The sequence below is a fragment of the Equus przewalskii genome, chromosome 19, assembly GCF_037783145.1.
Source record: "Equus przewalskii isolate Varuska chromosome 19, EquPr2, whole genome shotgun sequence".
Classification (NCBI taxonomy): domain Eukaryota; kingdom Metazoa; phylum Chordata; class Mammalia; order Perissodactyla; family Equidae; genus Equus; species Equus przewalskii.
The window spans coordinates 39,440,617-39,466,300 of NC_091849.1; the positions used below are offsets into that span (position 1 = coordinate 39,440,617).

The window sequence follows — 25,684 nt, forward strand, 5'->3', positions numbered from 1 at the left end:
AGCAACTGGTTGCTGATCTTTTTGGTAGAGGATTAATACGTATTTTACAATTGTTTCAGAATATTTAATAAGAAGAATACTAAGACATATTTCCCTGGCTCTAGCAACTTCTGATATATGAAGATATCTGGACAAAAGTAAATGAATTGTTACCAATTGATATGTTTAATTTAGGCAGATATTCAAACATGCAGTGAGTAATGTTATATAAATGCTGGCAGGGTAACTTATTCCACTAATAGATAAGCTCTGAAGACTCTATTCATATTTCAGTCATGAAACAATCAGTGCCAATCTGACCAAATGATTGTCAGTGTTAGTCTAATAATACTAAAGAAAAATTCGGGGAAAACTTAATGTTTTATTTTCTCTTTGAGTTTCTCTTATTGCTGCTTAAACCCTAATTTTAATACCTTCTTCAGAGAAAGGCCACAATTAGAGGAGTGAAAGGGTTTCACACGGCAAGAGTAAAGTAGTGCTGCCACATCCCATCAATCCTCTCTGCACCCACTCTCCGAGAACATTCACTGCATTCTCCTGTAGCAATTCCAGGAGAGTTTCCCAAGAAATGAGTTTTAAGCAATTTTAGTTCCCATCACTACTGTCTGTTTGCCATAACTGGAAAAATATCCATTGTATTTAAAAAAGATTCTGTTATCCAGTATTTGTTAATTACGATTGAGACCAGAAACATACAAAGTTTCAAAGAAAACAATTGAAGAGAACATCTGAAAGTAATTTTCCCCCCATTCTTTGTTGTTCTGCTACTCACGGCAAGTCTTCCAAAGTGGAGGCTTCATGTCTTGGATCCAATAGATCATAACCACATTCATTGTAGATTTCCAAATAGGAAATGTGTGTTGTATATATTTTGCCGCTGTCCTGATTGGAAAAGGGAAAGGCATTATTTAATGGCTATAAATAACGATTCAGCTTAGAGGAAGATGAACACATTTATCACTGTAGTTTCCTCTCAGTTTCTCTCCTCTCTCACTTTGTATGGTTTAAATTTTCAGTTCGTGACACTTTCAAGTTGCCAGTTACCATATGCATGAAGCTTTTCTTTTTAATGGCCAACACCCGTGATTACAAGCAACTTTAGTCTATTGTTTTTTATTGTTCCACATTATACATAAAAAGTCAATATATACTTAAATGAGCCAACTTGGTTGCAGAACTGTATAATACACCATTTTTTACTTTCCAGACCAAAAAAATAAGGTTACTAAGAAAAAAATAAACTTACATTCTGTGAACAGCCTATTCATAAAAGAACACAGAATTATTACTTCAGTTTAAAAACTCCAGTAGCAAGAGTTTCCATCTTTAATCATAATTTTTTTTACTTTGCTAATATTCAAATTTTCTGATGACATAAATAGATAACAGACATTAAATAGATAATGGAAAGTGAATTCTAGGGGACAAAAACAGTTTAGATCAATCAGGTAACAGTCAGAGTGGACATTAGCAGTTCACTGCCTATACCTTATCTGTTGGGTTAATTTTCTTGGCCCAGGTGGCAATTTAGAGATATTCGGCTCATGACAAGAGGAAAACATTTTCTTTGGAACACTACTAAAATGCAATGACATAGGCACCAGTGAAATTAGGATAAAAGTCAAGGTATTTGTTCCTAGTCTCAGTTCTGCCAACAGACTAAAAGGACCTACTCCTTTTGGCATGGAATGAAACTGAGTGTTTTCAGTGCTTGAGAAAATTCCAAGTTCAGTTTTCAATACAAAATATCAAATAATAGCACCCTCCTCTTATATCTCCCAAAATACAAATGCTTCCATTTCTGAAAATATTATCCTGCTTCTCATAAGAGGAGAATATATTAGTGTCTTGTGGCAAGAAGGTCAGAGTAGATACTCACAGAGAGGATTGCTTAGGATGACCTTCCTGATTGATTCTCACCCATATTTAAGACAACTCCTTTAAAAGGTATTATTCAGAGGGAGAGAGGACCAAGACATAGAGATGAGGGAGTGAATAGAGACCTGCAAATCCAAAGCTGGAATCTTAGTGCTACTAGCTATGAGCCCCTATCACGTGAGGCCTCAGTTTCCACACCCATTAAAGTGGGGAAGTTGGATGATGACTCCCTACGTGCTCTTCAGATTAAAATTAATATGGTTCTCTGGTCCTAAAATGGCTCAAACTATTCAAATAAAGATACTACCATTTCATAAAAACAAAACAGTACATGAAAAATTACGGCAACTCTCAGCCAGCACATGACTATAGTAAAACACTCAGGCCACAGCTGAAATTCCACATTCTGATAGTCTGTGGTGCCAGCATGGACTGAATCTCTACCAAGCAAATTTCTCCCATCCAAATGCTGGAAATCCTGCTGATGTGAGTGACTCTGGCTGCTCATCAAGACAAATGGTCTATCGATTACATTAGTATCCTAGTTTAGCAAAGGCATCATTTCAACATAATTCTTTGGGTTGAAGCTTGGCTTAGTGCAGGTGTCAGAAACTATAAATATGAGACAGACTCTGTGTGGGCTTCAGTCTAATCCAGTATTTGCTAAAATATTCCAGGAAATACTCACGGGGAAAAGGGATTCCATGGTCAACATATATACTGCTTTTCTCTGGAAAATTCTCAGAGAACATTAAAGGTTATGAAGGATGATTTAGCAACACCCTGAAATCTTGTTTAAAACAACATATTTCTAAAACTTACCCGAACATATCTGAAACACACCCTGGATTATGGATGGGATTTTAGCATACAGTTCTGAGCTCATCTTAGCATTACACACAAAAGTGGGTTTGAATCTGGATCTGCCATTTAAACTGAGTGATCTTACACTCTTCTCTTCAGTTGTTTAACTATTAAAATGGGGATAATTACCCTTAGATGGCAGAACTGCTGTGACAGAGAAATAGATTCTGTATTTAAAATCCTACCAAGAATGTATGGCCCATAACAGACACCAATAAATCATTGCTGTTGCTGTTATTATTGCTGTTGTTATTGATTTTTATTATTATTTCTAAAAGCCTCCAAATGGAGAATTCAGTATATGAATATAAAAGGAAAGGAAAAGAAAGACAAAAAAACCCAGCTAAATTGTATATTCGTCTGCAGTGGGGAAACTCTCTTCTTCCAGAAATTAGGAGAAATCATAAAAACTCAGGAAAATGGCAGGTCCCCTGTCCTGAGATGATAGGGATAATGCTTTGGCTCCTTTAGCTTCTGCATTTTCTGGGCTTTTATTGGAATACACACTTAAAATTCACTGAGCTATGTGGCAAGCTACCTTTCCTTATTACTCCTCTTTTAGTGTTTAGGATTGCCAGACTATAATGTAACACATATGTTTCCTGCAGACAGCCTTTTCTCTTGCCCCAAAACAAGTTTGAACCTCACAATACTCAAAAATAATAAGCAGTGATTTCTAAAATAAATGGAATCAATTTTCTTCTTTTAAAATCACTGAAAATGTGCTCCTATCACACTCACAGACATTTTAGGACCCAGTATGGACTGTGCTCTTAGTTTATCTTGAAATACGTACTTTCCATAAGTAAGTCAAATGTTTCCTTTAAGAATTCTAGAGAGCTCCATGTGGCCTTTTAAAGCAATCAACTGGGGCATCTTTTGCATTTTTCAGCTATACAATGCGGACAATCTCCATGATGAACCTCAAGTTGCCTCTGACTTGTTTCACAGCAGTTCAGTTTGATCATAATAAATGCGTTGTGCCCCATTGTAGAAATCTGTCCATTTCGAAGAGTTGGCCCGGCTATAAATTGGTCCTATGGGCGCTCTCCAAGTCCAGGAAGTTATTTAGGATCATTCAGAATGAAACGGGGTTTAGGGCAATGTCAACGACAAACAGACATAAGACAATGAACCCAAAAGATGGGAGGTACTTGGGAGACATTTAGACTTTTAGAACTGTTTATTGGTAACTGTATTCGATAAATAAAATTTAGGTGAAATTTTAAAAGTGACAAATCTATTTCCTATTAGCAAGGGATTTGTTCATTCTGTTTAACTTAATCAGGAGAATTGGCTTCATTAGTTCTGAGTTTCAAAGAGTTCTTTGGAACTGGTCAGAAATCATTTGGCCATGTGCATATACACATATGGATATCAATGGCTGTAGTAACACTACCACGTATTGAGTGTCTACTATGTGCCAGGAAGTGCACAATATCTTTGAATACAGTATATTCAGCCTTCACGTGAATGCCACAAGCCTGAGACATTCAGTAAGCACCCCAAACCACATGCTGGAAGCAGTAGACTTTCTCGGAACAAGGTCAGCCTACACCAACCTCAATGATCTTTCCAAGACAACAAGCTTCCACGTTAGGGCCACAGCAACAAAAACTACTACAAATTATATTCCCAGTTGTGAAATCTGGGAACAAACAAAACAACTAACGTCAGAAATAAATGCATAAGTGAAAAGAAGGGATTTGGATGCAACATAGACACTATACTCAACCTTTTCTCTTCCAAATTTTCTTGCATGGAGAGACGGCGTGCCTGAGCTAATGAGAGATGAGCTGAACTAATGGGTAATTGCTACTTTATGGATGGAAATTAGAATTATGCAGATCTCAGCGATTTCTTCTCATCTTTCCAACTCAAAATGCAAACAGCAGACAGTTGAGAAATTTTGGAATGACTGGCCCACTGCCCTAGTTAGGACACTTGTTATACAGAATTAATACAACCAAGGAACTGTTGGAACAAATAGAGATGCTGGAGATCCTCTGGTACAATCCATTCCCTACTTTCACAGACGGCAGGACAGAAACCCGGAGAAGTGAAAGGACTCATTGTAGAGAATTTGTTTAAACACAACCAACAAAATAAAGCCAGTCTGAGAGACAGAGGCAGTGTAAGTAACGGTAAAAAGCACAGAATTTGGCATCACACAGACCAGGAATGGACCTCCAGATCAGCTACTTATAAGGACCCAGAGAAAGATATTTAACCTGAGACTCAGTTTTCCCAACTATAAAATGAGGATAAGGATCTCTAACTTGTAGTTGTATTATATGTTGTATTAAATACTGATAAAGCAACAGACACTTGGAGCTACACAGTAAATGGTATATATAATATAGATGGGAATCTCTTCTTTATAATAATATTAATTGCAATAGGATTTTTACTCTGGTAAATTCCTCTGGGCATCTATTAAAAGTGTGAAAAAGGTACAGTAACATTATCCTATTCAGTGCTTTAGTAACTAAAATATAGGTCCATTTTGGTAAAAGGATATTCATGGGTTTCTTAATGAGAAACATAAGATATTAGTTGGCAAAATGTGCTATCTGTCCTTTTAACCTCCATGGGTGTATCAGAGGATCCCTTTGAGCCTCTGCTGAAACAGCATCCCTTTAATGAGAAGCACCTTCTTAATTTCCACTTCTTCAGCAAAATCCCAAACTTTCCTTAAATGTAAAGGCCAGAGTTATTACACAATAGTACTTCCTCTTTTACATACAATATAATAAAATGTCACAATAAATTTTCCACCTGCAGTAAATTTCTGCTGAATATTTCAAATTAAAAAGAAATTGAAGTTTCATACCTTTTGTAGTTGCTCAAAAATGTACGACAGTGTCCTTGGGATAATGCCTCTGTCACTGTAGCGCTCTGCGCCCCCCGTGATGGTGAATGTCTTACCGCTGCCTGTTTGCCCGTATGCAAAGATGGTGCCATTGTAACCCGCCAGGACACTACACAAAGAGATGGCGCACTTTCAGGATGAAAATGGCGGACTGCATTTGTATTAAGTGGCTCATATTCTAATAGCAACCTGATTTGACACTAACGAAAAGACATTCGTAGAAATAGCTACAGAAGTATTTATATATGTGAGTATCTAACTAGAAATTACTTATTTATCCAGGAGTTTCAGCACATCTCTAACAAGGGACCTGTAACTCAAATGGGGCCCACTGGTTTTAAATATTTTTCTATTTGAGTAAAATTTTTACTTTAGAATAGTTTTCTATCTATAGAAAGGTTGTAAAGATAGTAAAGAGAGTTCACATAGACCCCACACCTAGTTTCCTCTATTCTTAATATCTTATGTCAGTATTGTACATTTCTTGCAGCTAATGAACCAATATTGATAGATTATTACAAACTTTATTCAAATTTCCTTCGTTTTTATCTAATGTCTTTTTCTTTTTTTCCCAGCTTTATTGAGATATAATTGACACATAACATATGTAAGTTTAAGGTAAAATGTGATGATTCGATACATATCTATATTGTGAAATGACCACAATAAGGTTTGTAAACACATCCATCACCTCACATAATTACCTTTTTTTTTGTGGTGATAACATTTAAGATTTACTCTCTTAACAACTTTCCAATACATAATACAGCACTGTTAATTACAGTCACCATGATGTACATTAGATCCCCAAAACTTATTCATCTTATAACTAGAAGTTTATACCCTTTGATCCACATCTCACCATTTCCCCCACACCCCAGCCCAAGATAACCACTATTCTACTCTATTTCTATGAGTTTGGTTTTTTAGATTCCACATGTGAGAATATACAATATTTGTCTTTCTCTGTCTGACATTTCACTTAGCATAACGGTCTCAAAGTCCATCCAGGTTGCTATAAAAGGTAGGATCCCCCTCTTTTTTATGGCTGAATAATATTCCATTATATTTACATACCACATCTTTACCATTCATCTATCAACGGACACTTAGGTTTTCCCATGCCTTGGCAGTTGTAAATACTACTGCAATGAACATGGGGATGCAGATATCTCTTTGAAACAGTGATTTCATTTCCTTCAGAAATATATATATACAGAAGTGGGATTGCTTGATCATATGGTAATTCTATTTCTTATTTTTTGAGGTACCTCCATACTGTTTTCTATAGCAACTGCCCCGATTTACATTCTCACCAACAGTGCACAAAGGTTCCCTTTTCTTCACATCTTCTACAACACTTGCTGTCTCTTGTGTTTTTGACAATAGCCATCCTAACAGGCACGAGGAGATATCTCATTGTGATTTTTATTAGCATTTCTCCGATGATTAGAGATCTTGAACATCTTTTCATGTGCTGCTGGTCAATGTATGTTTTCTTTGGAAAAATGTCTATTCAAGTTCTCTGCCCACTTTTTAATCAAATTATTTGTTTTTTTGCTTTTGAGTTGTATGAGTTCCTTACATAGTTCAGATGTTAACCCCTTATCAGACAGACAGATTGCAAATATTTTGTCCCATTCCATAGGTTGTCTTTTCATTTTGTTGATTGCTTCTTTTGCTTTACAGAAGTTTTTTAGTTTAATGTAGTCCCATTTGTTTATTTTTTATTTTGTTGCTTGTTCTTTTGGTGTCAGATCCAAAAAATCATTGCTAAGACCAATGTCAAGGAGCTTTATCCCTATGTTTTCTTCTAGGAATTTCATAGTTTCAGGTCTTAAATTTAAGTCTTTAATCCATTGCGAGTTAATTTTTGTGAGTGGTGTAAGAATAGGTCCTAATTCATTCTTTTGTATGTGAATATCCAGTTTTCCCAAAACTGATTGAAGAGATTCTTGGCTCACTTGTCAAATATTAGTTGACTGTATATGTGTGTGTTTATTTCTGGGCTCTTGATTCTTTTCCATTAGTGTATATGTCTGTTTTGTTTGCTTATTTGTTTGTTTTTTATCTTGTGTCTTTTGCTTTAAGCTGGTATAAATCTTTTTTGGAGAAAAGTAGGACTTTTTAAAAAAGTTTATTGAGGTATAATTGACATATAGCATTATATTGGTTTCAGGTGTACAACATAATGATTTGATATTTGTATGCATTGGAAAATGATTACCAAAGTCTAGTTACCATCTGTTACCATACAAAGTTAACTTTCAGGATTTACTCTCTTAGCAACTTCCAATTATGCTCTACAATATTATTGATTAATGGCATCATGCTGTACATTACAACCCCTTGATTTATTTATTTTATAATTGGAAGTTGTACCTCTTGACCCACTGCACACATTTCACTCACTCCAGAACACTGCTTGCCTCTGGCAACCACCTTTCTGTTCTCTGTATTCAGGATTTTTATTTTGTTTTGTTTCTTCATTTGTTTTGTTTCTTTTTTAGATTTCAAATATAGTGAAATCATACAGTATTTGTCTTTCTCTGTCTCACTTACTTTGCTTAGCATAATTCCTCAAGGTCCATCCATTTTGTCACAAATGGCAAGATTGCATTCTTTTTTATGGCTGAGTAGTATTTCACTGTGTGTGTGTACGTTATATATATATATATATATATACGTACACACACACACCAAATCTTCTTTATCCGTTCATCCACTGATGGACACTTAGGTTGTTTCCATATATGAACATAGGGGTGCATATCTTTTTAAATTAGTGTTTTTGTTTTCTTCAGGTAAATACCCAGGAGTGGAACTGGTAGATCATTTGGTAGCTCTATTTTCACTTTTTAAAGAACCTCCATACTGTTTTCCATCATAGCTGCATCCATTTACATTCCCACCAACAGTGCACCAGGGTCCCCTTTTTTCCATAGTCTCACTAACCCTTGTTATTTCTTGTCTTTTTGATAATAGCCATTCTAAAAGGTGCGAAGTGATATCTCATTGTGGTTTTGATTTGTATTTCTCTGATGATTAGTGATGTTGAGCACATTTTCATGTGCCCATTGGCCATCTGTATGTCTTCTCTGGAAAAATGTCTATTCAGGTCCTCTGCCCACTTTTTATTCATATTGGGTTTTTTTGGCTTTTGAGTTTTATGAATTCTTTATATATTTTTTATTTCAATCCCTTATCAGATACATGATTTGCAAATATTTTGTCCCATTTCATAGGTTGTCTTTCCATTATGTTAATGGTTTTCTTTGCTGTGCAAAAGCTCTTAGTTTTATGTAGTCCCACTTGTTTATTTTTGCTTTTGGAGTTAGATACAAAAATTCATCACCAAGTCTGATGTCAAGTAGCCTACTGCCTATGTTTTCTTCTAGAAGTTTCATGGTTTCAGGTCTTACATTCAAGTCTTTAATCCACTTTGAGTTAACTTTTGTGTATAGTACAAAATAGTGATCCAGTTTCCTTTTTTAGCATGTGGCTTCCCAGTTATCCCAATGCCATTTATTAAAGAGACTGTCCTTTCCCCATGTACATTCTTGCCTCCTTTCTCATAAATTAATTGACCATACACACGTGGGTTTATTTTGGGGTTCTTTATTCTGTTCCATTATTCTTTGTGTCTGTTTTTATGTCAAAATATTTTGTTTTGATTACCATAGCTTTGTAATATAGTTTGAAATCAGGAAGTGTTGATGCTTCCAGATTTGTTCTTCTTTCTCAATATTGCTTTGACTATTTAGGTTCTTTTGTGGTTGCATATAAATTTTAGGATTCTTTGCTCTATTTTTGTCAAAAATGTCAGTGGAACCTTGATAGGTATTGCATTGAATCTGTATATTGCTTTGGGTAATATAGACATTTTAGCAATATTAATTCTGCCAATCCATGAGCACTGAAATCTTCTTCAATTTCTTTCATCAATAACTTACAGTTTTCAGTGTACAGGTCTTTCACTCTCTTGGTTAAATTTATTCCTTGGTATTTAATTCTTTTTGATGCAACTGTAAATAGGAATGTTTTCTTAATTTCTCTTTCTGATAGTTTGTTGTTAGGGTATAGAAATGCAACTTATTTTTTTATATGGATTTTGTACTCTGCAAATTTACCAAATTCATTTGTTAGTCCTAACAGTTTTGTGGTGGAGTCTTTAGGATTTTCTATATGAAAAATCATGTCATCTGCAAATAGTGACAGTTTTACTTCCTTCTTTCCAATTTGGATGCCTTTTATGTCTTTTTCTGGTGTAATTGCCCTGGCAAAAATTTCCAGTACTCTGTGGAATGAAAGCGGGGAGAGCGGGCATCCTTGTCTTTTTCTGATCTTAGAGGAAAAGCTTTCAGCTTTTCACCATTGAGTATGATGTTAACTGTGGGCTTGTCATATATGGCCTTTATTATGTTAAGGCGTGTTCCCTCTAAACTCACTTTGTTAAGAGTTTTTATCATAAATGGATATTGAAGTTTGTCAAATGCTTTTTCTGCATCCATTGAGATGATCATATGATTTTTATCTTTCATTTTGTAAATGTGGTGTATCACGATTGATTTGTGGATATTGAACCAGCCTCGCATCTCTGTAATAAATCCCACTTGATCATGGTGTATGATCCTTTATATTGCTGAATTTGGTTTGCTAATATTTGTTGAGGATTTTGCACCTATGATCATCAGGGACATTGGACTGTAATTTTCTTTTTCTGTGATGTCCTTGTCTGGTTTTGGTATCAGGGTAATGCTGGCCTCATAAAATGAGTTTGGAAGCATTCCCTCCTCTTCAATTTTCTGGAAGAGTTTGAGAAGGATAGGTATTAAATCTTCTTTGAATGTTTGGTAGAATTCACCAGAGAAGCTATCTGGTCCTGGACTTTTGTTTTTTGAGAGGTTTTTGATTTCTGATTCAATTTCCTTGTTAATAATTGGTCTGTTCAGATTTTTTATTTCTTCATGATTCAGTCTTGGAAGACTGTATGATTCGAAGAATTTATCCATTTCTTCTATATTGTCTAATTTCTTGGCATATGATTGTTCATAGTGGTCTCTTATGATCCTTTATATTTCTGTAGTATCAGTTGTAATTTCTCCTCTTTCATTTCTCATTTTATTTATTTGAACTCTCTCTTTTTTCCTTTGTGAATCTAGATAAAAATTTGTCAATTTTGTTTATCTTTTCAAAGAAACAGCTCTTAGTTTCATTGATCTTTTCTATTGTCTTTTTAGTCTGTCATTTATTTCCACTCTGATTTTATTATTTCCTTCCTTATGCTAAATTTAGGCTTTATTTTTTTCTAGTTCCTTTAGGTATAAAATTAGATTATTTATTTGATATTTTTCTTGTTCTTCAGTTAGGGCTGTATTTCTAAGAACTTCTCTTTTAGAACTCATTTGTTGCATCCCATAGATTTTGGTATGTCGTATTTTCATTTTCATTCCTCTCAAGGTATTTTTAAATTTATTTGTCGAGTCAATCATTGTTCAGTAGCGTGTTAGTTAATCTCCACATAGTTGTGATTTTTCCAGTTTTCTTCTTGTAATTGATTTCTGGTTTCATGCCATTGTGGCTGGAAAAGATGTTTGACATGATTCCAGTCTTCTTAAATTTATTGAGACTAGTTTTCTGGCCTAACATTGATCAATCCTGGAGAATGTTCCATGCTAACTTGAGAAGAATGTGTATTCTGATGCTTTCGGATAGAATGTTCTGTATATGACTATTAAGTCCATCTGATCTCTAATGTGCCACTTAAGTTTGATGTTTCTTCATTGATTTTCTGTCTGGATGATCTATCCATGAATATAAATGGGGTGTTAAAGTCCTCTGCTATTATTGCATTGTTGCCAATTTCTCCCTTTTGGTCTGTTAACATTTGCTTTATATATTTTGCTCCTATGCTGTGTGCATGTATATTTATAAATGTCATATCTTCTTGTTGGATTGACCCCTTTATCATTGTGTAATATCCTTTCTTGTCTTTTATTACAATCTTTGTTTTAAAGTTTATCTTGTCTAATTTGAGTATAGCTACACTAGTTTCTTTTCTATTCTATTTGCATGGAATATCTTTTTCTATTTCTTCAGTTTGAATCTGTGTGTGTACTTAGAACTGAAGTGAGTCTTTTGTAGGCAGCACATAGATGAGTCTTGCTTTTTTTATCCATTCAGCCACCCTATGTCTTTTGATTGGAGAATTTAGTCCATTTACATTTAAAGTAATTATTGATAGGCATGTACTTATTGCCATTTTGTTAATTGTTTGCTGGCTGTTTCTGTAGTTCCTCTCTGTTCCTTTCTTCTCTTGCTCTATTCCTGTGTGATTTGATGACTTTCTTCAGTGTTATGTCTAGATTCCCTTCTCATTTTCTTTTGTGTATCTACTACAGGTTTTTGTTTTTTGGTTACTGTGAGGTTCTCATATAATATCCTATGTATATAACTGTCTATTTTAAGTTGATAGCAATTTAAATTTGAACTCATTCTAAAATTCTATATTTTTTGCTGCCCCTTCCACATTTTATATTTTTGATGTCATGTTTTACATCTTTTTGTTTATGTATCCCTTAACTACTTATTGTAGTTTTAATTTTACTAATTTTGTCTTTTAACCTTCATACTAGCTTTATAACTGATCAATTCACTCCCTTTACTATATATTTACCTTTACCAGTGAAATTTTTACTCTCATACATTTTCTTGTTATTAATTAGTGCCTTTTCTTTTCAGCTTAAAGAAGTCCCTTTAACATTTCTTGTAAGGTCAGTTTAACAGTGATGAACTCCTTTAGGTTTTGCTTCTCTGGAAAACTCTTTATCTCTCCTTCAATTCTGAATGATAACCTTGCAGGGTAAAGTATTACTGCTCGGAAGTTTTTTCTTTTCAGCATTTGAATATATCATGCCACTCTCCTCTGGCTTGCAAAGTTTCTGCTGAAAAATCTGCTTGTTGTCTCATGGGGGTTTCCTTGTATGTAACAAGATGTTTTCCCTTGCTGCTTTTAAGATTCTCTCTTCTCCTTAACTCTTGACATTTTAATTACGACAAATAAAAATGGCAAGCAATAGGATATATTGGAGAATATGAGGAAGCCATTGGTATAAACCTAATTCAGCCTGACCTTGTCTTTCCAAAAGGGCCTGACCCTGGCTGTTGAGCATGCATTGTATATCTGCTTTAGATATTCCCTATGGCAAGAACAAAGGCCCTTGAGACAAAGGTGGAACTTCCCTCCCCCTCCCAACGTTGGCATTCCCTTAAGGATTAAGCATCTTTCCTTAGGTTAGGAACTGATTGCTGTGCTCACCTGTGACCACCCAGCTTGAGACAATAGGCTTGCCTCCTGCTACGCCCTCTGAGATAGCAGACCCACTACTTGCTGTGTCCATCAAGTGCTGTGCTGACAGGGCAATCTTGTGACTACTGTGGGAGGGACATTTCAATCATATGTGAAACGTCCTGTATGGGGGTATATAACCACTCTGTATACCTCACTTCCTTGGTGCCCTTTCTTCCTTCAGGAAGAAAGGCCCTGGGCCATGGTCCTCAGATTTCAATCAGAATAAACTCACCCAAATTTTCATTTATAGATTGGTTATAGATTATTTTCGTCGACAATTATAATGTGTCTTGGTGTGGATCTCTTTGGGTTCATCTTGTTTGGAACTTTCTGGACTTCCTGGACCTGGATGTCTGTTTCCTTCCCCAAGTTAGGAAAGTTTTCAGCCCTGATTTCTTCAAATAAGTTTCTGCCCCTTTCTCTCTCTCTCTTCTGCTTCTGCGACCCCTATAATGCAAATGTTATTCTGCTTGATGTTGTCCCATAGGTCCATTAAGCTATCTTCACTTCTTTAAATTCTTTTTTATTTTTTGCTGCTCTGCTTAAGTGAGTTCCATTGCTCTTGTCTTCCAGATCACTGATCTGTTTTTCTGCTTCATCTGTTCTGCTGTTGAACCCCTCCAGTGTATTTTTCAGATCAGTTATTGTATTTTTCTGTGACTTCATTTTGGTACTTTCTCATATTATCTCTTTGTTGAAGTTCTCACTGTGTTCATCCGTTCTTCTCCAAAGTTCGGTGAGCATCTTTATGACCATTACTTTGAACTCTTTATCAGGTAGATTACTTATCTCTGTTTCATTAAGGTCTTTTTCTGAGGTTTGATCTTGTTCTTTTGTTTAAAACATGTTCCTTTGTTTCTTTCTTTTGCTTGAGTCTCTGTGTTTCTGTGTTAGGCAAAACAGCTACCTCTCCCACTCTTGAAGGAGTAGCCTTGTGTAGGTGATGAACCTTGTCATTCAACCTTGCCCTAGCTCTTCATTATCTCCTGGTTTATTCTCAATAGGCCCCCATTGTTGAGGATGTGCCAAGACTTGTCAGTGTTCCAGGGGAGGGATCTCATTTAGCACCTACTTTCAGACTGGTTGGAAGCCAGATTCTCAGGCAGCTGCTTTTAAAGTATGCAAATATATACAGTCCTGTGGGGTTGCAATTGTAAACCCAGCTGGCTTCCAGACAGAAGATCTGGAGATGTCCTCTGGGCAACAGTTGAAAACATCAGGGCTTCAGCAAAGCAAGCAAAGGAAAATGCCTTGACTGTGCACACCTGCTGGCTTCAGAAACGCAGCAAGAGAGCACCTTGTCTGCACATGCCTGCCAGCTTTAACATGGGAGTGGGAAAATGCCATGACTGCTCATGTCAGCCAGCCTTAGCCAGGAAGCAAGGGAGTGCTGCAACTGCACATGCCTGCTGGCTTCAGCAAAGCTGTGGAATAGTGCCATGACTGCTCATCCCTGCTGGCCTTAGCAAGGCAGCAATAGGATACCACCTTCACACATGCCTGCCTGGGCTAACTGGGTAGAAGGAGACTGCAAAAATGGCGTCTGCTGGTGCCTCCATCTCTGAGAGAGTCCCAACTGTCACTTACCGCTCCAGTAGATGCTTTAACATTAGAAAATGAATCTGCTTCACATATAGTCTAGGCACTTTTCAAACTGCTGCTCATGCATTGCGTCCTGAGGAGAGTGAGACTGCACATGAGCCCTTTAAAAGGAGAATCTCAGTTCCCTGCAGCCCTTTGGGTCTTTTGGATGTAAGCCCCCTTGGTTTTCTTAGCAGACATTTTGGGGGCTTGTCTCTCTGATGCAGGTCCCAAGGCTTGTTGTGCTTGATGTGGGACACAAACCCCTCACTCCTCTGGGAGAAGCTCCATACTTCTGTGATCCCTCCCTACTGTGTGGGGTGTTTAGCAAGACCACATCTCTGCCTCTCCTACTCCTCTTGATGTGGTCCTTTTATCCTCTCTTGTAGGGGAGCAGCTCAGCTAGTTTTCAGAGGGAATTTTTCCGTATGTAGCTGTAGATTTGGTGTGTTCATTGGGAGGAGTTGAGTTCAGGCATAGCTTTATGGGGATTCCCTTATTGTGAGGATTCATTTTTCTTGCTGCTTATTTAAAATTCTCTCTTTGTCTTTGATTTTAGATAGTTTTATTTTAACATGTCTTAAAAAAGATCATTTTGGTTTGAAATTTGGGGGTGGCCATTGGCTTCATGAACACAGATATCCAGCTCTCTCCCAAGATTTGAGAATTCTCAGCCATCATTTCTTTAAATAAATTTTCTGCCATTTTTTCCTCTCTCTTCTCCTTCTGGGACTTTAATAATGAGTAGATGTTTCTTTTGATGGTATCCTATAATTCACGTAGGTTTTCTTCACTCTTTTTCATTCTTTTTTTCATTTTGCTCCTCTAACTGCATGATTTCAAATGACTTGTTTTCTAGTTAAATAATTCTTTCTTCTGCTTGGTCAAGTCTGCTATTGAAGCTTTCTAATGAATCTTCAATTCAGTCATTGTATTCTTGGACTCTAGGATTTGTTTGTTTTTTTAAAAATGGTTTTTATTTATTTGTTGAACTTCTCATTTTGTTCATGCATTGTTTTCCTAATTTCATTTAGTTGTCTATCTTTGTTTTCTTGTATTTCACTGAATTTCTTTAAAAGGATTATTCTGAACGCTTTGTCAGACAGTCCATAGATCTCCATTTCTTTAGGGTCAGTCACCAGAACTTTATTAGTTTCCTCTGGTGGCATCATGCCTGCATGAATGGACCTGGATCCTAGGTCCACAGAGGCTGACCAGGGGCCGGGGACTACTGGGGACTGGGGTGGGCCTGGCATCTTGGTCCACAGGGACTGGTCTGGTGCTGGGACAAGCTGGGAGCCAGGTTTCACAAGAGCTGGCCTGCAGGCTGGGGCCACAGGGACCAGCCTGAAAGTTAGATCTGCAGGGGCTAGTGTGGCACTAGGACAGGCCAGGAGCCTGAGATCATGAGACCTGGCCTCAAGGCTAGGGCCATAGGGACTGGCCTGGCATTGGGGTGGACTGGCCATGTGGGTATGTGGGAGCCTGCTAGGAGCCTGGGGCTACAGGAGCTGCCCTGGACCATGAGAGTTGGAAAATACCAGGGTGGGCTGGGATCCATCCTGGGTTTGCTAGAGTCTACTGGGAGCCTGGTGTCAAGAGAGCCACCTGGGGCCATGGGAGTAGGTGGGTGCTGGGGTGGGCCAGGGGCCTGGATTTGTGACAATGTACCAGAAGCCTGGTGCTGTGAAGCTGCCTGGTGCCATGGAAGCCACCTCGGGCTGTGGAAGCTGCCTGGGGCCACTGGAGCCAGCTGGTGCCAGGGTGGTCCAATGTCCATGTCCACAGTAGAGTCAGGTGTTCATTTCCTTCTCTGCCCATGGGGAGGGTGTCTCTCTCCACTCTGGGTTTCCCAGGCTTAGGGGAGGGGTAATGAGGTAACATGAATCTATCTGTCCTACCCTCTTCAATGTGTCTTTTCTTTTTTTCTGTGCTTCACCTAGGTGTAATTCCTCACCTTGAATCTCTAGCTCTTGTGAAGTTATTTTTGTGCATGGACAGTTACTCAAATTGATGTTTCTGAGAGGAGACAGGTGCTAGAAATTCCTGTACCACCATTTTGCTGATGTCATTCTCCTAATTAAATATTTTCTTCATCTTTAGTATTTTGAGCTTGCGTCTGACAATATGCTGAAGAAAAAAGTCCTGGGAAACATCTGTATTTCGGAAAGCTGCAAAACAGACACTTGGTACCACATGTGGTGAATACTCACAATGGTAGTCACCTTCTAGAACACCACGTACACACTGTTTGCCACTATGTACCTTGTAATGTAATTCCCTAATTTAATATCCAGCACCAGCTGCAAATCCTCTAGGAATTCCCCTCCTCAATTTTCTTGGAGTGACTTTTTGGCAGAAGATGCTGGTCTGTATACGCTCTTCGGCTCTGCAAAGCTGCTTTTGATTGGACGGTAATCTTAAGAACCCTGGGTCTTCTCAGCCTTAGTGGACCACCACCTATAGTATAGGCTTTTAACAATATGCATGGCGTGAGTCAGACTTTCACAAGTGACTTTTTTCTCTACACCATACAGAAAAGCAAACTATTGCAGCTTTACTTTATTTTTTTGTTACAAGCGGCTCCTTAATCTCTGAGATGTTTTCATCCAGCAGCAATGAAGATGTCAGTTCACCGTACCCACACTGTGAATGAATTTTTGATAGATGGCTCCTCTGAGAATCACCCATCATTGTTCACACTGGGATTCCTGCTCCAATACTTCTGCCAAGATACTGTCTGCAATTCTCTCTCTGTTTCATTATGGTTTTGTGCCCGCTTGTTGTGTCATGCCCCCTCAAAACACAGGTTTTGCCTACAGTTTATTTGAAGTGATCAGTTGAATCCTAAGCATCTCATGCAACTATTAAACTAAGAATAATACCTTCAGCCACAACTCAATGCATCTTCTGCTATGTAGGCAGAAGGTGGTTTTGGTGCTTACACACTTAAGGACTCAGTACAGGAAGTGAGCAAAAAGCTATTGCTGCTGCATGGTTCAACTTTTCACTTTTGAGACGCTTAATAATTTTTTCCATGTGTCTTCACATGGATTTGGTATATTTACCTGGATGATTATAGACTCTTTCTGCTCAACAGAATTTGTCACCAATGATATAGCAATATTGCATTAGCAATATCATGCAGCTATATGATATTTCTTGGCCATAAATGTTCTAAGTAAATGAAGTCTATGACTTTAACTATCAAACCTTAAACATTATTTGATTTTTCAGAGAAAATTTTCTAAAATATATTAGTCGTTCCCTGTCTTGAAAAGCAAAGTCTATAGAGCACAAATGAGCATTTTCATTTCAACGTAGCAACAGCCAATGAAAAGTGAATACTGTAGCATGCTACATTGGCACCTGCTGAATGCTACGTCTACCTTTTTTTTACTTAAATCTTCTTTCTTGCTTCCGCTTGTCCTAGTATCACTTCCTCTAATGTGTGCTCCCTCTCCCCTTTCTGCAATGGGATAGAAAACCAGATGGCAAAGCTTCATAGAATGCTGTATAAAATATAAAAGGATGTAGGCTCCACCTCTATGTTCTCTATGGCTATTTATTTATTACATTGCTATAGTAAAATATTAAATAAAGGAATGGGCAAAATTTGTCTCCAGTTCCTTTCTGGAAGCCCCAGAGCCTCCTCATCCCAACTCAACCTGTGCCCCATCTCCTTTGGGCACTGGGCAATTTCATATGCTTCTGGTCTCATCTGTCTGAATGGAAAATAGTAATTAAAAATAAAGAAAAAGAAATGGGGGAGTAAATCCACTTCTCCACAAGAACAATGAGAACAGTGGTAAAAATTTTGAAAATCAATTTTTTTAGAAGCCTGAAAGTTATCCAAAGGCTCACAACTATCCAAGGAGTGCTTGCTCAAAAAAAAAAAAAAAAAAAAAACTGGCTGAATCTCAGTAAAAACAGTGAGCTTTTGGCATTTTAACTTGACTATTCCCACTCCCTTCTCCCCAGCTCCATGGTAGCTTTGAAAAACAACAGTCTTGCAACCACAGTAACTGTGAAAACCAGGAGACCAGCAACCACTGGAGGGGGCAGTACAGATTTGGAGCTCCCCAGAAAGCCCAAAGAACTGTGCTTCTCTGACCCATCTGGCAGCTTCCTGGAAAAGCCCACTCACAGTACATGTCTTTGCTTGACCTGATTCAGAGTTCACTCAGTGCAAACAGCCCCATTATGTTTGTTGGAAAAAGTCAGTGACATGTGTTTAATATCACAGTTGCCTTAGGCTGCAATACCTGTGAGGCAAATAAGAGGGTGAACAAAAGCTTACAATAACAATCTGTGGAATGATATGCCTATAGGGGCTTTGAAAAGTTATGACATATTCTTGGGACTCTAGAAGGACACACACATGTTCAGGGAAAACCTGAGAAGGTCCTTATATCTCATTCTGGCTGACCTTGAGTCTCTGTACAAGCACAAAGTGAAGGCTAAGGGAGAGTTATAAACTTCCAGAGCATTGTAGGGATGCTCCAACACACATGCAGAGCCCTTCATCAAAGGCTTGGAGAGTGACTGGTTCAAAGCACTCAAGGAAATCTGTGCCCTATTGTTAGCTAATCACTAAGCTAGCTGAGCAGGGTTTTCAGAGGCTGCATGCAACTTTACTGAAAAAAAAAAAGACAAAAATTATTTTTAAAAAACAAACAAAATAGAAATTCTAGAGTTGAAAAGTAAGATAACCAAAATTTAAAAACTCACTACAACATATGAGTTGGTAGAGGAAAGAATCAATGAACTTCAAAATAAGTCAATTGAGATAAGCCAGTCTGAGGAACAGAAATTGAAAAGAATGAAGAAAAATGAACAGAGACCTCAGCGATCAACATGTGCATAACAGGAGTCCCAGATGGAGAGGGGAGAAATATTTAAAGAAATAATGGCCCCAAACTTCCAAAATTTGAAAGAAAAAAATTAATTTACATATCCAAGAATTTCAATATGCTCTAAGTAGGACAAACTCAAAAACATCCAAACCTAGACACATCATAACCAAACCATCTAAAGACAAAGAAAATCTTAAAAGTAGCAAGAGAGACATGACTGATCACATACAAGGAATCCTCAATAAGATTAACAATGAATTTTGTCATCAGGAATGATGGAGACCAGAAGGCAATGGAATAACATATTCAAAATGCTGAAAGAAAGATTAATTTGGATATCTTTCTTTGCAAAAATTGACAAGCTTATCTTAAAATTTACAATTGAAGTTACAAATTAACTATCAGCTGTAATAAACAAGTTCAGCAAGGCTGCGGAGTACAAGACTTAATGTTGTTAAAATGACAATACCCCCCAAACTGATCTACAGATTCAAGTAATCTCTATCAAAATCCAAGCTGGCTTCTTCGTAGAAATTGACCAGTGTATCCTAAAATTTATGAGAACTCAAGGGACCCAGAATAGCCAAAGCAATCTTGAAAAACAACAAAAGTGGAGGACACTCTTCTCAATTCAAAACCTACTACAAAGTTACAGTAATCAAGACAGTGGGATACTGACATAAGGACAAACATAAGGATCAAAGGAATAGAATTGAAAGTCCAGAGATAGACCCTTACATTTATGATCAGTTGATTTGGGACAAGGGTGCCAAGACCATTCAATGGAGGAAAAAATAGTCTTTTCAACAAATGATGCTTGGACAACTGGATATTCTCATGCAAAAGAATGAAGCAGGACGTCTACCTCATACCATGTATAAAAATTAACTCAAAATCGATCAGAGACCTAATCTAAAAGCTAAAAAATAAAAGACTCTTGGAAGAAAACGTTAGAGTAAATCTTCACGACCTTGCGTTAGGCAATGGTTTCTTAGGTATGACATCAAAAGCACAGCAGCCAAAGGAAAAAAATAGATAAACCAGACTCAAAATTAAAAACTTTTGTGTTTCAAAGCACACCACCAAGAAAGTGAAAAGGCAACGCACAGAATGGAAAAAAAATGTTTGAAAATCATATAACTGACAAGAGATTTGTCATAATCTCTATAACCCATAAAATATGAAGAACTCTTATGACAAATAAAATGAAGACTGAATTTAAAAGTGGGCAAAAGATTAGAATGACATCTCTCTAAAGAAAATACACAAATAGACAATAAGCACATGAAAAGATGCTCAACATGAGTAGTTATTAGGGAAATGCAAATCAAAACCACAATGAGATACCACTTCATCCTCACTAGGATGGCTAAAATAAAAAAGACAGACAATTACAAGAATTGATGAGGATGTGAAAAATTAGAAGCCTCGTACATTGTTAGTGGGAATGTAAAATGGTGCAGCTGCTTTGAAAAACCGTTTTGTAGTTCCTGAAAATATAAACCTAGAGTTACTATAGGACCCAGCAATTTCACTCCTAGGTATATGCCCAGAAGACTGGAAAACATGCCCACACAAAAATTTGTAATAAATGTTCATAGCAGCATTATTCATAATGCCCCAAAAGTGAAAACAACTAAATGTCCATCAACTGATGAGTGGATAAACAAAATGTGCCATATCCATACCATGGGATCTTATTTGGCAATGGAAAGGAATAAAATACTGATATATGCTACAATACGCATAAACCTTGGAAACACTATATTAAGTGAAAGAAGCCAGTCACAAAAGTTCATATATTCTATGATCCCATGTATATGAAACGTCAAGTATGACAATCTGTAGAGAGAGAAAGTAGATTAGGGGTTGCCAGAGCTAGGAGTAAGGGGAAATGGGGAGTGAATGCTAACGGGTACGGTATGAGGCTTCTTTTTGGGGTGACGAAAATGTCCTAAAATTAGATAATGGTGATTGATGATTGCACTAAAAATTACTAAATTGTATACTTTAAAGTGAATTTTTGGGTATGTGAATAATATCTCAACAAAGCTGTTATAACAAAAAAATAGTAAAGAAGAATTCATTCTCAGCTGTTAGTAATTAGATGTTTTTTTAAAATCTAAGTAGCAGTATTTTTAAAAGACAGAAAGAAGAAATAGTAGTTAATAAAAGGAATGAAAAGCCAACGATGAATCAGCAATGAGCAATGGGATGGACATTTTTGGTTAGAAATATTTCTGAACTTCCTAAAATCAACAACGCTTGCTATTATGTAATCCATTCCAGCTAGAGACAGTCCTGATATGTAAATAAATCAATGCTTGATAAACCCAGAGTTTGATGATCAGATGAAGTCTCCAGTGTAGAAATTCTCTCCTTCCTTTTGCAAAATTCATTTTTCCCTAGAAATTTAAATTGCGAAGCTATTTTGTCATTTCTAATCTTTTAATATTTGCATGAATAAAACAACAACAAAAAAGCTTCTACCCTCTTGGAGATTATAAACTGAAGTATTACTCCATACACATCACATTTACATGCTAGAAAAAATACAGATCACTTAAGTGCAGTTTTTCATTTTTATTACTCCTTATTTGTTTAACTAGACTCCAAGAAGAAGCCAGCTGTCTAGAATATCCGCATGACATGAGACTTCGTTTTGTTTACCCTACACGACAAGGTTTAAGAATCTCATTATACAACGTCTAAATCAAAGCAGCCAACAAAAAATTATTATTGTGATGATAATTTAGTTTACTGAACCAAGCAAATGATATTATAGTCCCTCAAATTTGAAGACACAAGAATAGTTGAAAAACACAAAGCAATAGGATCATGGATATTATAATTGGTGTCAGGAGAGGTCTCTAACTACTTTTGGTCCAACAGAAGAACCCCTTCTAAGGTATTTCTGAAAAATAGATATCTCAGCTATGCTTAAACAGTTGTTTGATTTAGAAGCAAGATGGAATCAGCGAATCCAGGTGGGGCTGTCTTCATTTTTAAGGGAAGAGGAGCAGGTGAAGTGGTACCTTAAAGAACATGCAGTTTAGCCTCAGAAAATTAAGAATCCCAGGAAAATACATATTTATATATTTTTAAAACTGTTTATTGGAACAAATTAGTTCACTCAGAAAACGCAAATAAACCAAACAATTAGTACTAAGAGTAGAATTTTTTAAACAAATAGAATTTATAGTATATTTATGTTTAACTTGACTAAAAGTCCTTGTTTAAGTCAATAAGACTAATCTGGAACAGAATTTTCAAAATTAAGGCCTCTGTTTAAAAATATAGCTATCCTACTGCTCCATCTTGCCTTTCATACAGTGCTAAGAGCCCGAGTAGCTGAAATTCACTTGTTTTGATTCGTTTTTGATTCTCAGAACAGTTCGCCTCTGTCCACTGCAGCCCCCTTCCTAGAATAAGAGCCTCAGAAGCAGCCTGAGGCAGCTCTTTGGCGCAGCCCATTGTCTTTTATAGAGAATATGATGATAGACTCTTAATTATTTCACTTTCAGTATATTTCTGAGTGCATAATTCAGCAGCCTGAATTATTAAGAGGAATTTGAACCAAAAACAATAGTAATTCATAATTAACACAATTAACAGTTTTGCCATATATAAAAATGATTTTCCCATCTCTTAAGCCAAATGAGCATGCAACTTGTAAAATTTCCAGGAAATTTTGGTCACAGGGCATGCCCTTTACTATAAAGGAGAAGGAGGGAGAACAAGAGTGAGGGGACATACCCTCTGGGGAACTTGAGAGGGCAGTAGACTTGGAGAGCTTTATTTTTCTGCCCAGCAAACTTTCTTAGTCCCTGTTCTTCTGGTAATAGCCCCCATTACACACATCCCATTCTTCAAGCTTATGAGGAGCAGGCAGGTGTGTGGGGCACCCAACTCAGGCCTGGCCTGTCACATTACTTCATTCCATCACAGTCCCTTCAACCCCTGCCCCTTCTGTAACAGCTACTATTCCAAGAGGTTGATGACGTGCCTCAAGGAGAAGCGAATGAGAGTCCTTCCCACACACCTTTTGAGAAGAGAAAATCTCTCCTTTTGCTGAGGTCCTTGAACCATGGCTGCCAGAGGCCATGTCCCCAGCCCTTCTGCACAAAGAAGCAGGGCCAAACAAAGGTCAGATGAGTGAAAAACGAATCTTGGCTGTGTCAGGTACTAGATCAAGGAGCGAAGACCTTGAGTTTTATAGCGCTCCCTTTGGTTCCCTGAACTAACCCAGGTATGTGAACCAAGAAACCCTCTCTTCTCTCTGAGTTGGGATTCTATGTAACTAAAAGAGTTTTAACTAATGCAAAGTTTCTAGAGTGATCTGAAAACCATCTCTTGTTCTTTGGTTTAGATCAGAGTCTCAAGCTGGCAGTGAACTCGCGTACAGGAATATTTACACTTACCTAAATGTGAATGCCTCTATGTGGGACATGTATTCTCCTGTTTGCCACAGTGCCCAACACTCTCTATCGTGTTTGACTCAGCTATCTCCCAAATGTATGTTACCTGTCTAGACTTGAAGGCAGGGCTGTGTTACTGCATAATAATGGAGTACCCATCACAGTATAGTCCATGTGAATGCCACTACTCCCCCAGAGTGGCATGGTGCCCTCATTCAGGTAGATTACTGCCAATCATGCCCCCTTGAGCTGTGTAACATAGCAGTCCTGCTTAAAGGCAACTGAATTCAGTTCCCCTGGTTTAGACATTGTCCCTTCTAAAAGCATGTTCTGACAAGATCATTCTAAGATCTTTTTCAGCTTCACTTGTGTGATATATTAGTCTAGTTGTAAATCCTGACAGAGAAATAAAGTGGGTTACACAGCTAACCTTAGTTGATCTAAATCAACTCATTAGCTGTTTTTTGGAAAGGAATATCCAAGGCAAGGATAGCTAGATTAGAAACAATTAACCTACACATCTAAAATGTGTTTTCATCAGAAAAATAAAACTGCAAATGTGGATTAAGTGGTAACCGATACAATTGGGATCATCCTTTAAAGCTTTTTGTAAGTGCCTGTGGGCATATTGGTTATTGGACTAGGGTCACAAACAAGAGGCCCACAGGCCAAATACAGCCAGCAGAGCATTTTGTTTGGCCACCACTGTCTTTTTTTGTTTAACTTAATCTGAATGTTCTTAGCCCCCAGGACCTGTGTTCTCGGATTCAGGCACGGATCCCACCTCTCCCTATTGCCCTCATTAGCTTACTACAGATTAGCTGCCTGCCCTCCGTGGAATTCTGAGTTTTGTAACCCCTGGTATAAAGTGATTCAGATAAATGCTAAGAGAGTAACAGTATGATTTTAAACAAAACAAAGCTAAACTAAACTAACTATAAGAATTATATGGACATAGAAAATATTCCAGATTTAGAAATGTCATAGGCTACCCACTTACACTATCCACAACTCAAGAAACAGACTGGCTATCTCTCCCCATCATCCCTCACATTTCCTAATTCCTAAGATGTGATAGGAAGACAAGAATGTTGGGGACTTTCTTCCCAAACAGTCACTTTGGCACAATCAGGACTCCCACTCTTGGATGTGTCAAAAAACAGGATCAGCAAGCGCCTGTCTTGAATGAGCTGCAAATTCTCCTCCTCAGATACAGGGGCTAAGAAAGAGGACCTTTTGAGGTTCTTTCCAGCTCTGTGATTCTCAGGGATTTGTTCACAGTCTTGTCCCAACTACTTCAAACCAAACTTTGCAAGAGGCAAACACATCACAGGGTACATAATCCAAACAGTCTCCCTTGAAAGAATCCTCGAGATCTTAAGCACACTAAACGGCTTCATATCCATGAGTTCATGGACCAAATCCAGGCCAAAGTGCTCTCTAAATGAGGCTGTTTATTATTTCCCAAGTTCCTGAAGAAACCATTTTGTCTTAGTATTAATAATAAGCAGCTTAAATCTGAAAACATAACAGAAATGCATGAAACATCAATAGAAGAAAATGACCCCTTCTGAACACAATCCAGTTCTGAAATATGTTTCAGTTTGAAGTCCAGCATATTGTATTAAAAAGTGAGGGCTACATTTTTATCTTATTTACATTATGAAAAATGCATTTACTGTAGCATTTCTGACAGATACTTTTTCCATGACCCTTGAGAATAAACAGTTAGATTCATTAAATACATAATCATTTTCAGATGACCATCTAAGGAGGCAACTAAAATGAAACAACAAAAGTTTTATATAATAATATGGAAAAATCCATTATCTATAGAAATTTATTTGGGCAGAATCTTGCATAA

At 37.3% G+C, this 25,684-nt stretch overlaps 1 protein-coding gene across 4 annotated transcripts in view; it reads right to left on the reverse strand.

Moving 5' to 3' along the window:
• Nucleotides 1-25,684, reverse strand: part of KIF6 (kinesin family member 6) — a 371,498-nt gene that overhangs the window by 281,948 nt on the left and 63,866 nt on the right. For 2 of the 4 annotated variants that reach the window (XM_070584535.1, XM_008518021.2), the window contains exons 4-5: nt 5,576-5,723; nt 773-882 (exon numbers count right to left, since the gene is read on the reverse strand). In XM_070584535.1, coding sequence (XP_070440636.1) covers nt 773-882; nt 5,576-5,723 — 258 coding nt within the window. The remainder of the gene's footprint in view (nt 1-772; nt 883-5,575; nt 5,724-25,684) is intronic. The other 2 variants (XM_070584539.1, XM_070584537.1) reach the window with 1 other exon arrangement.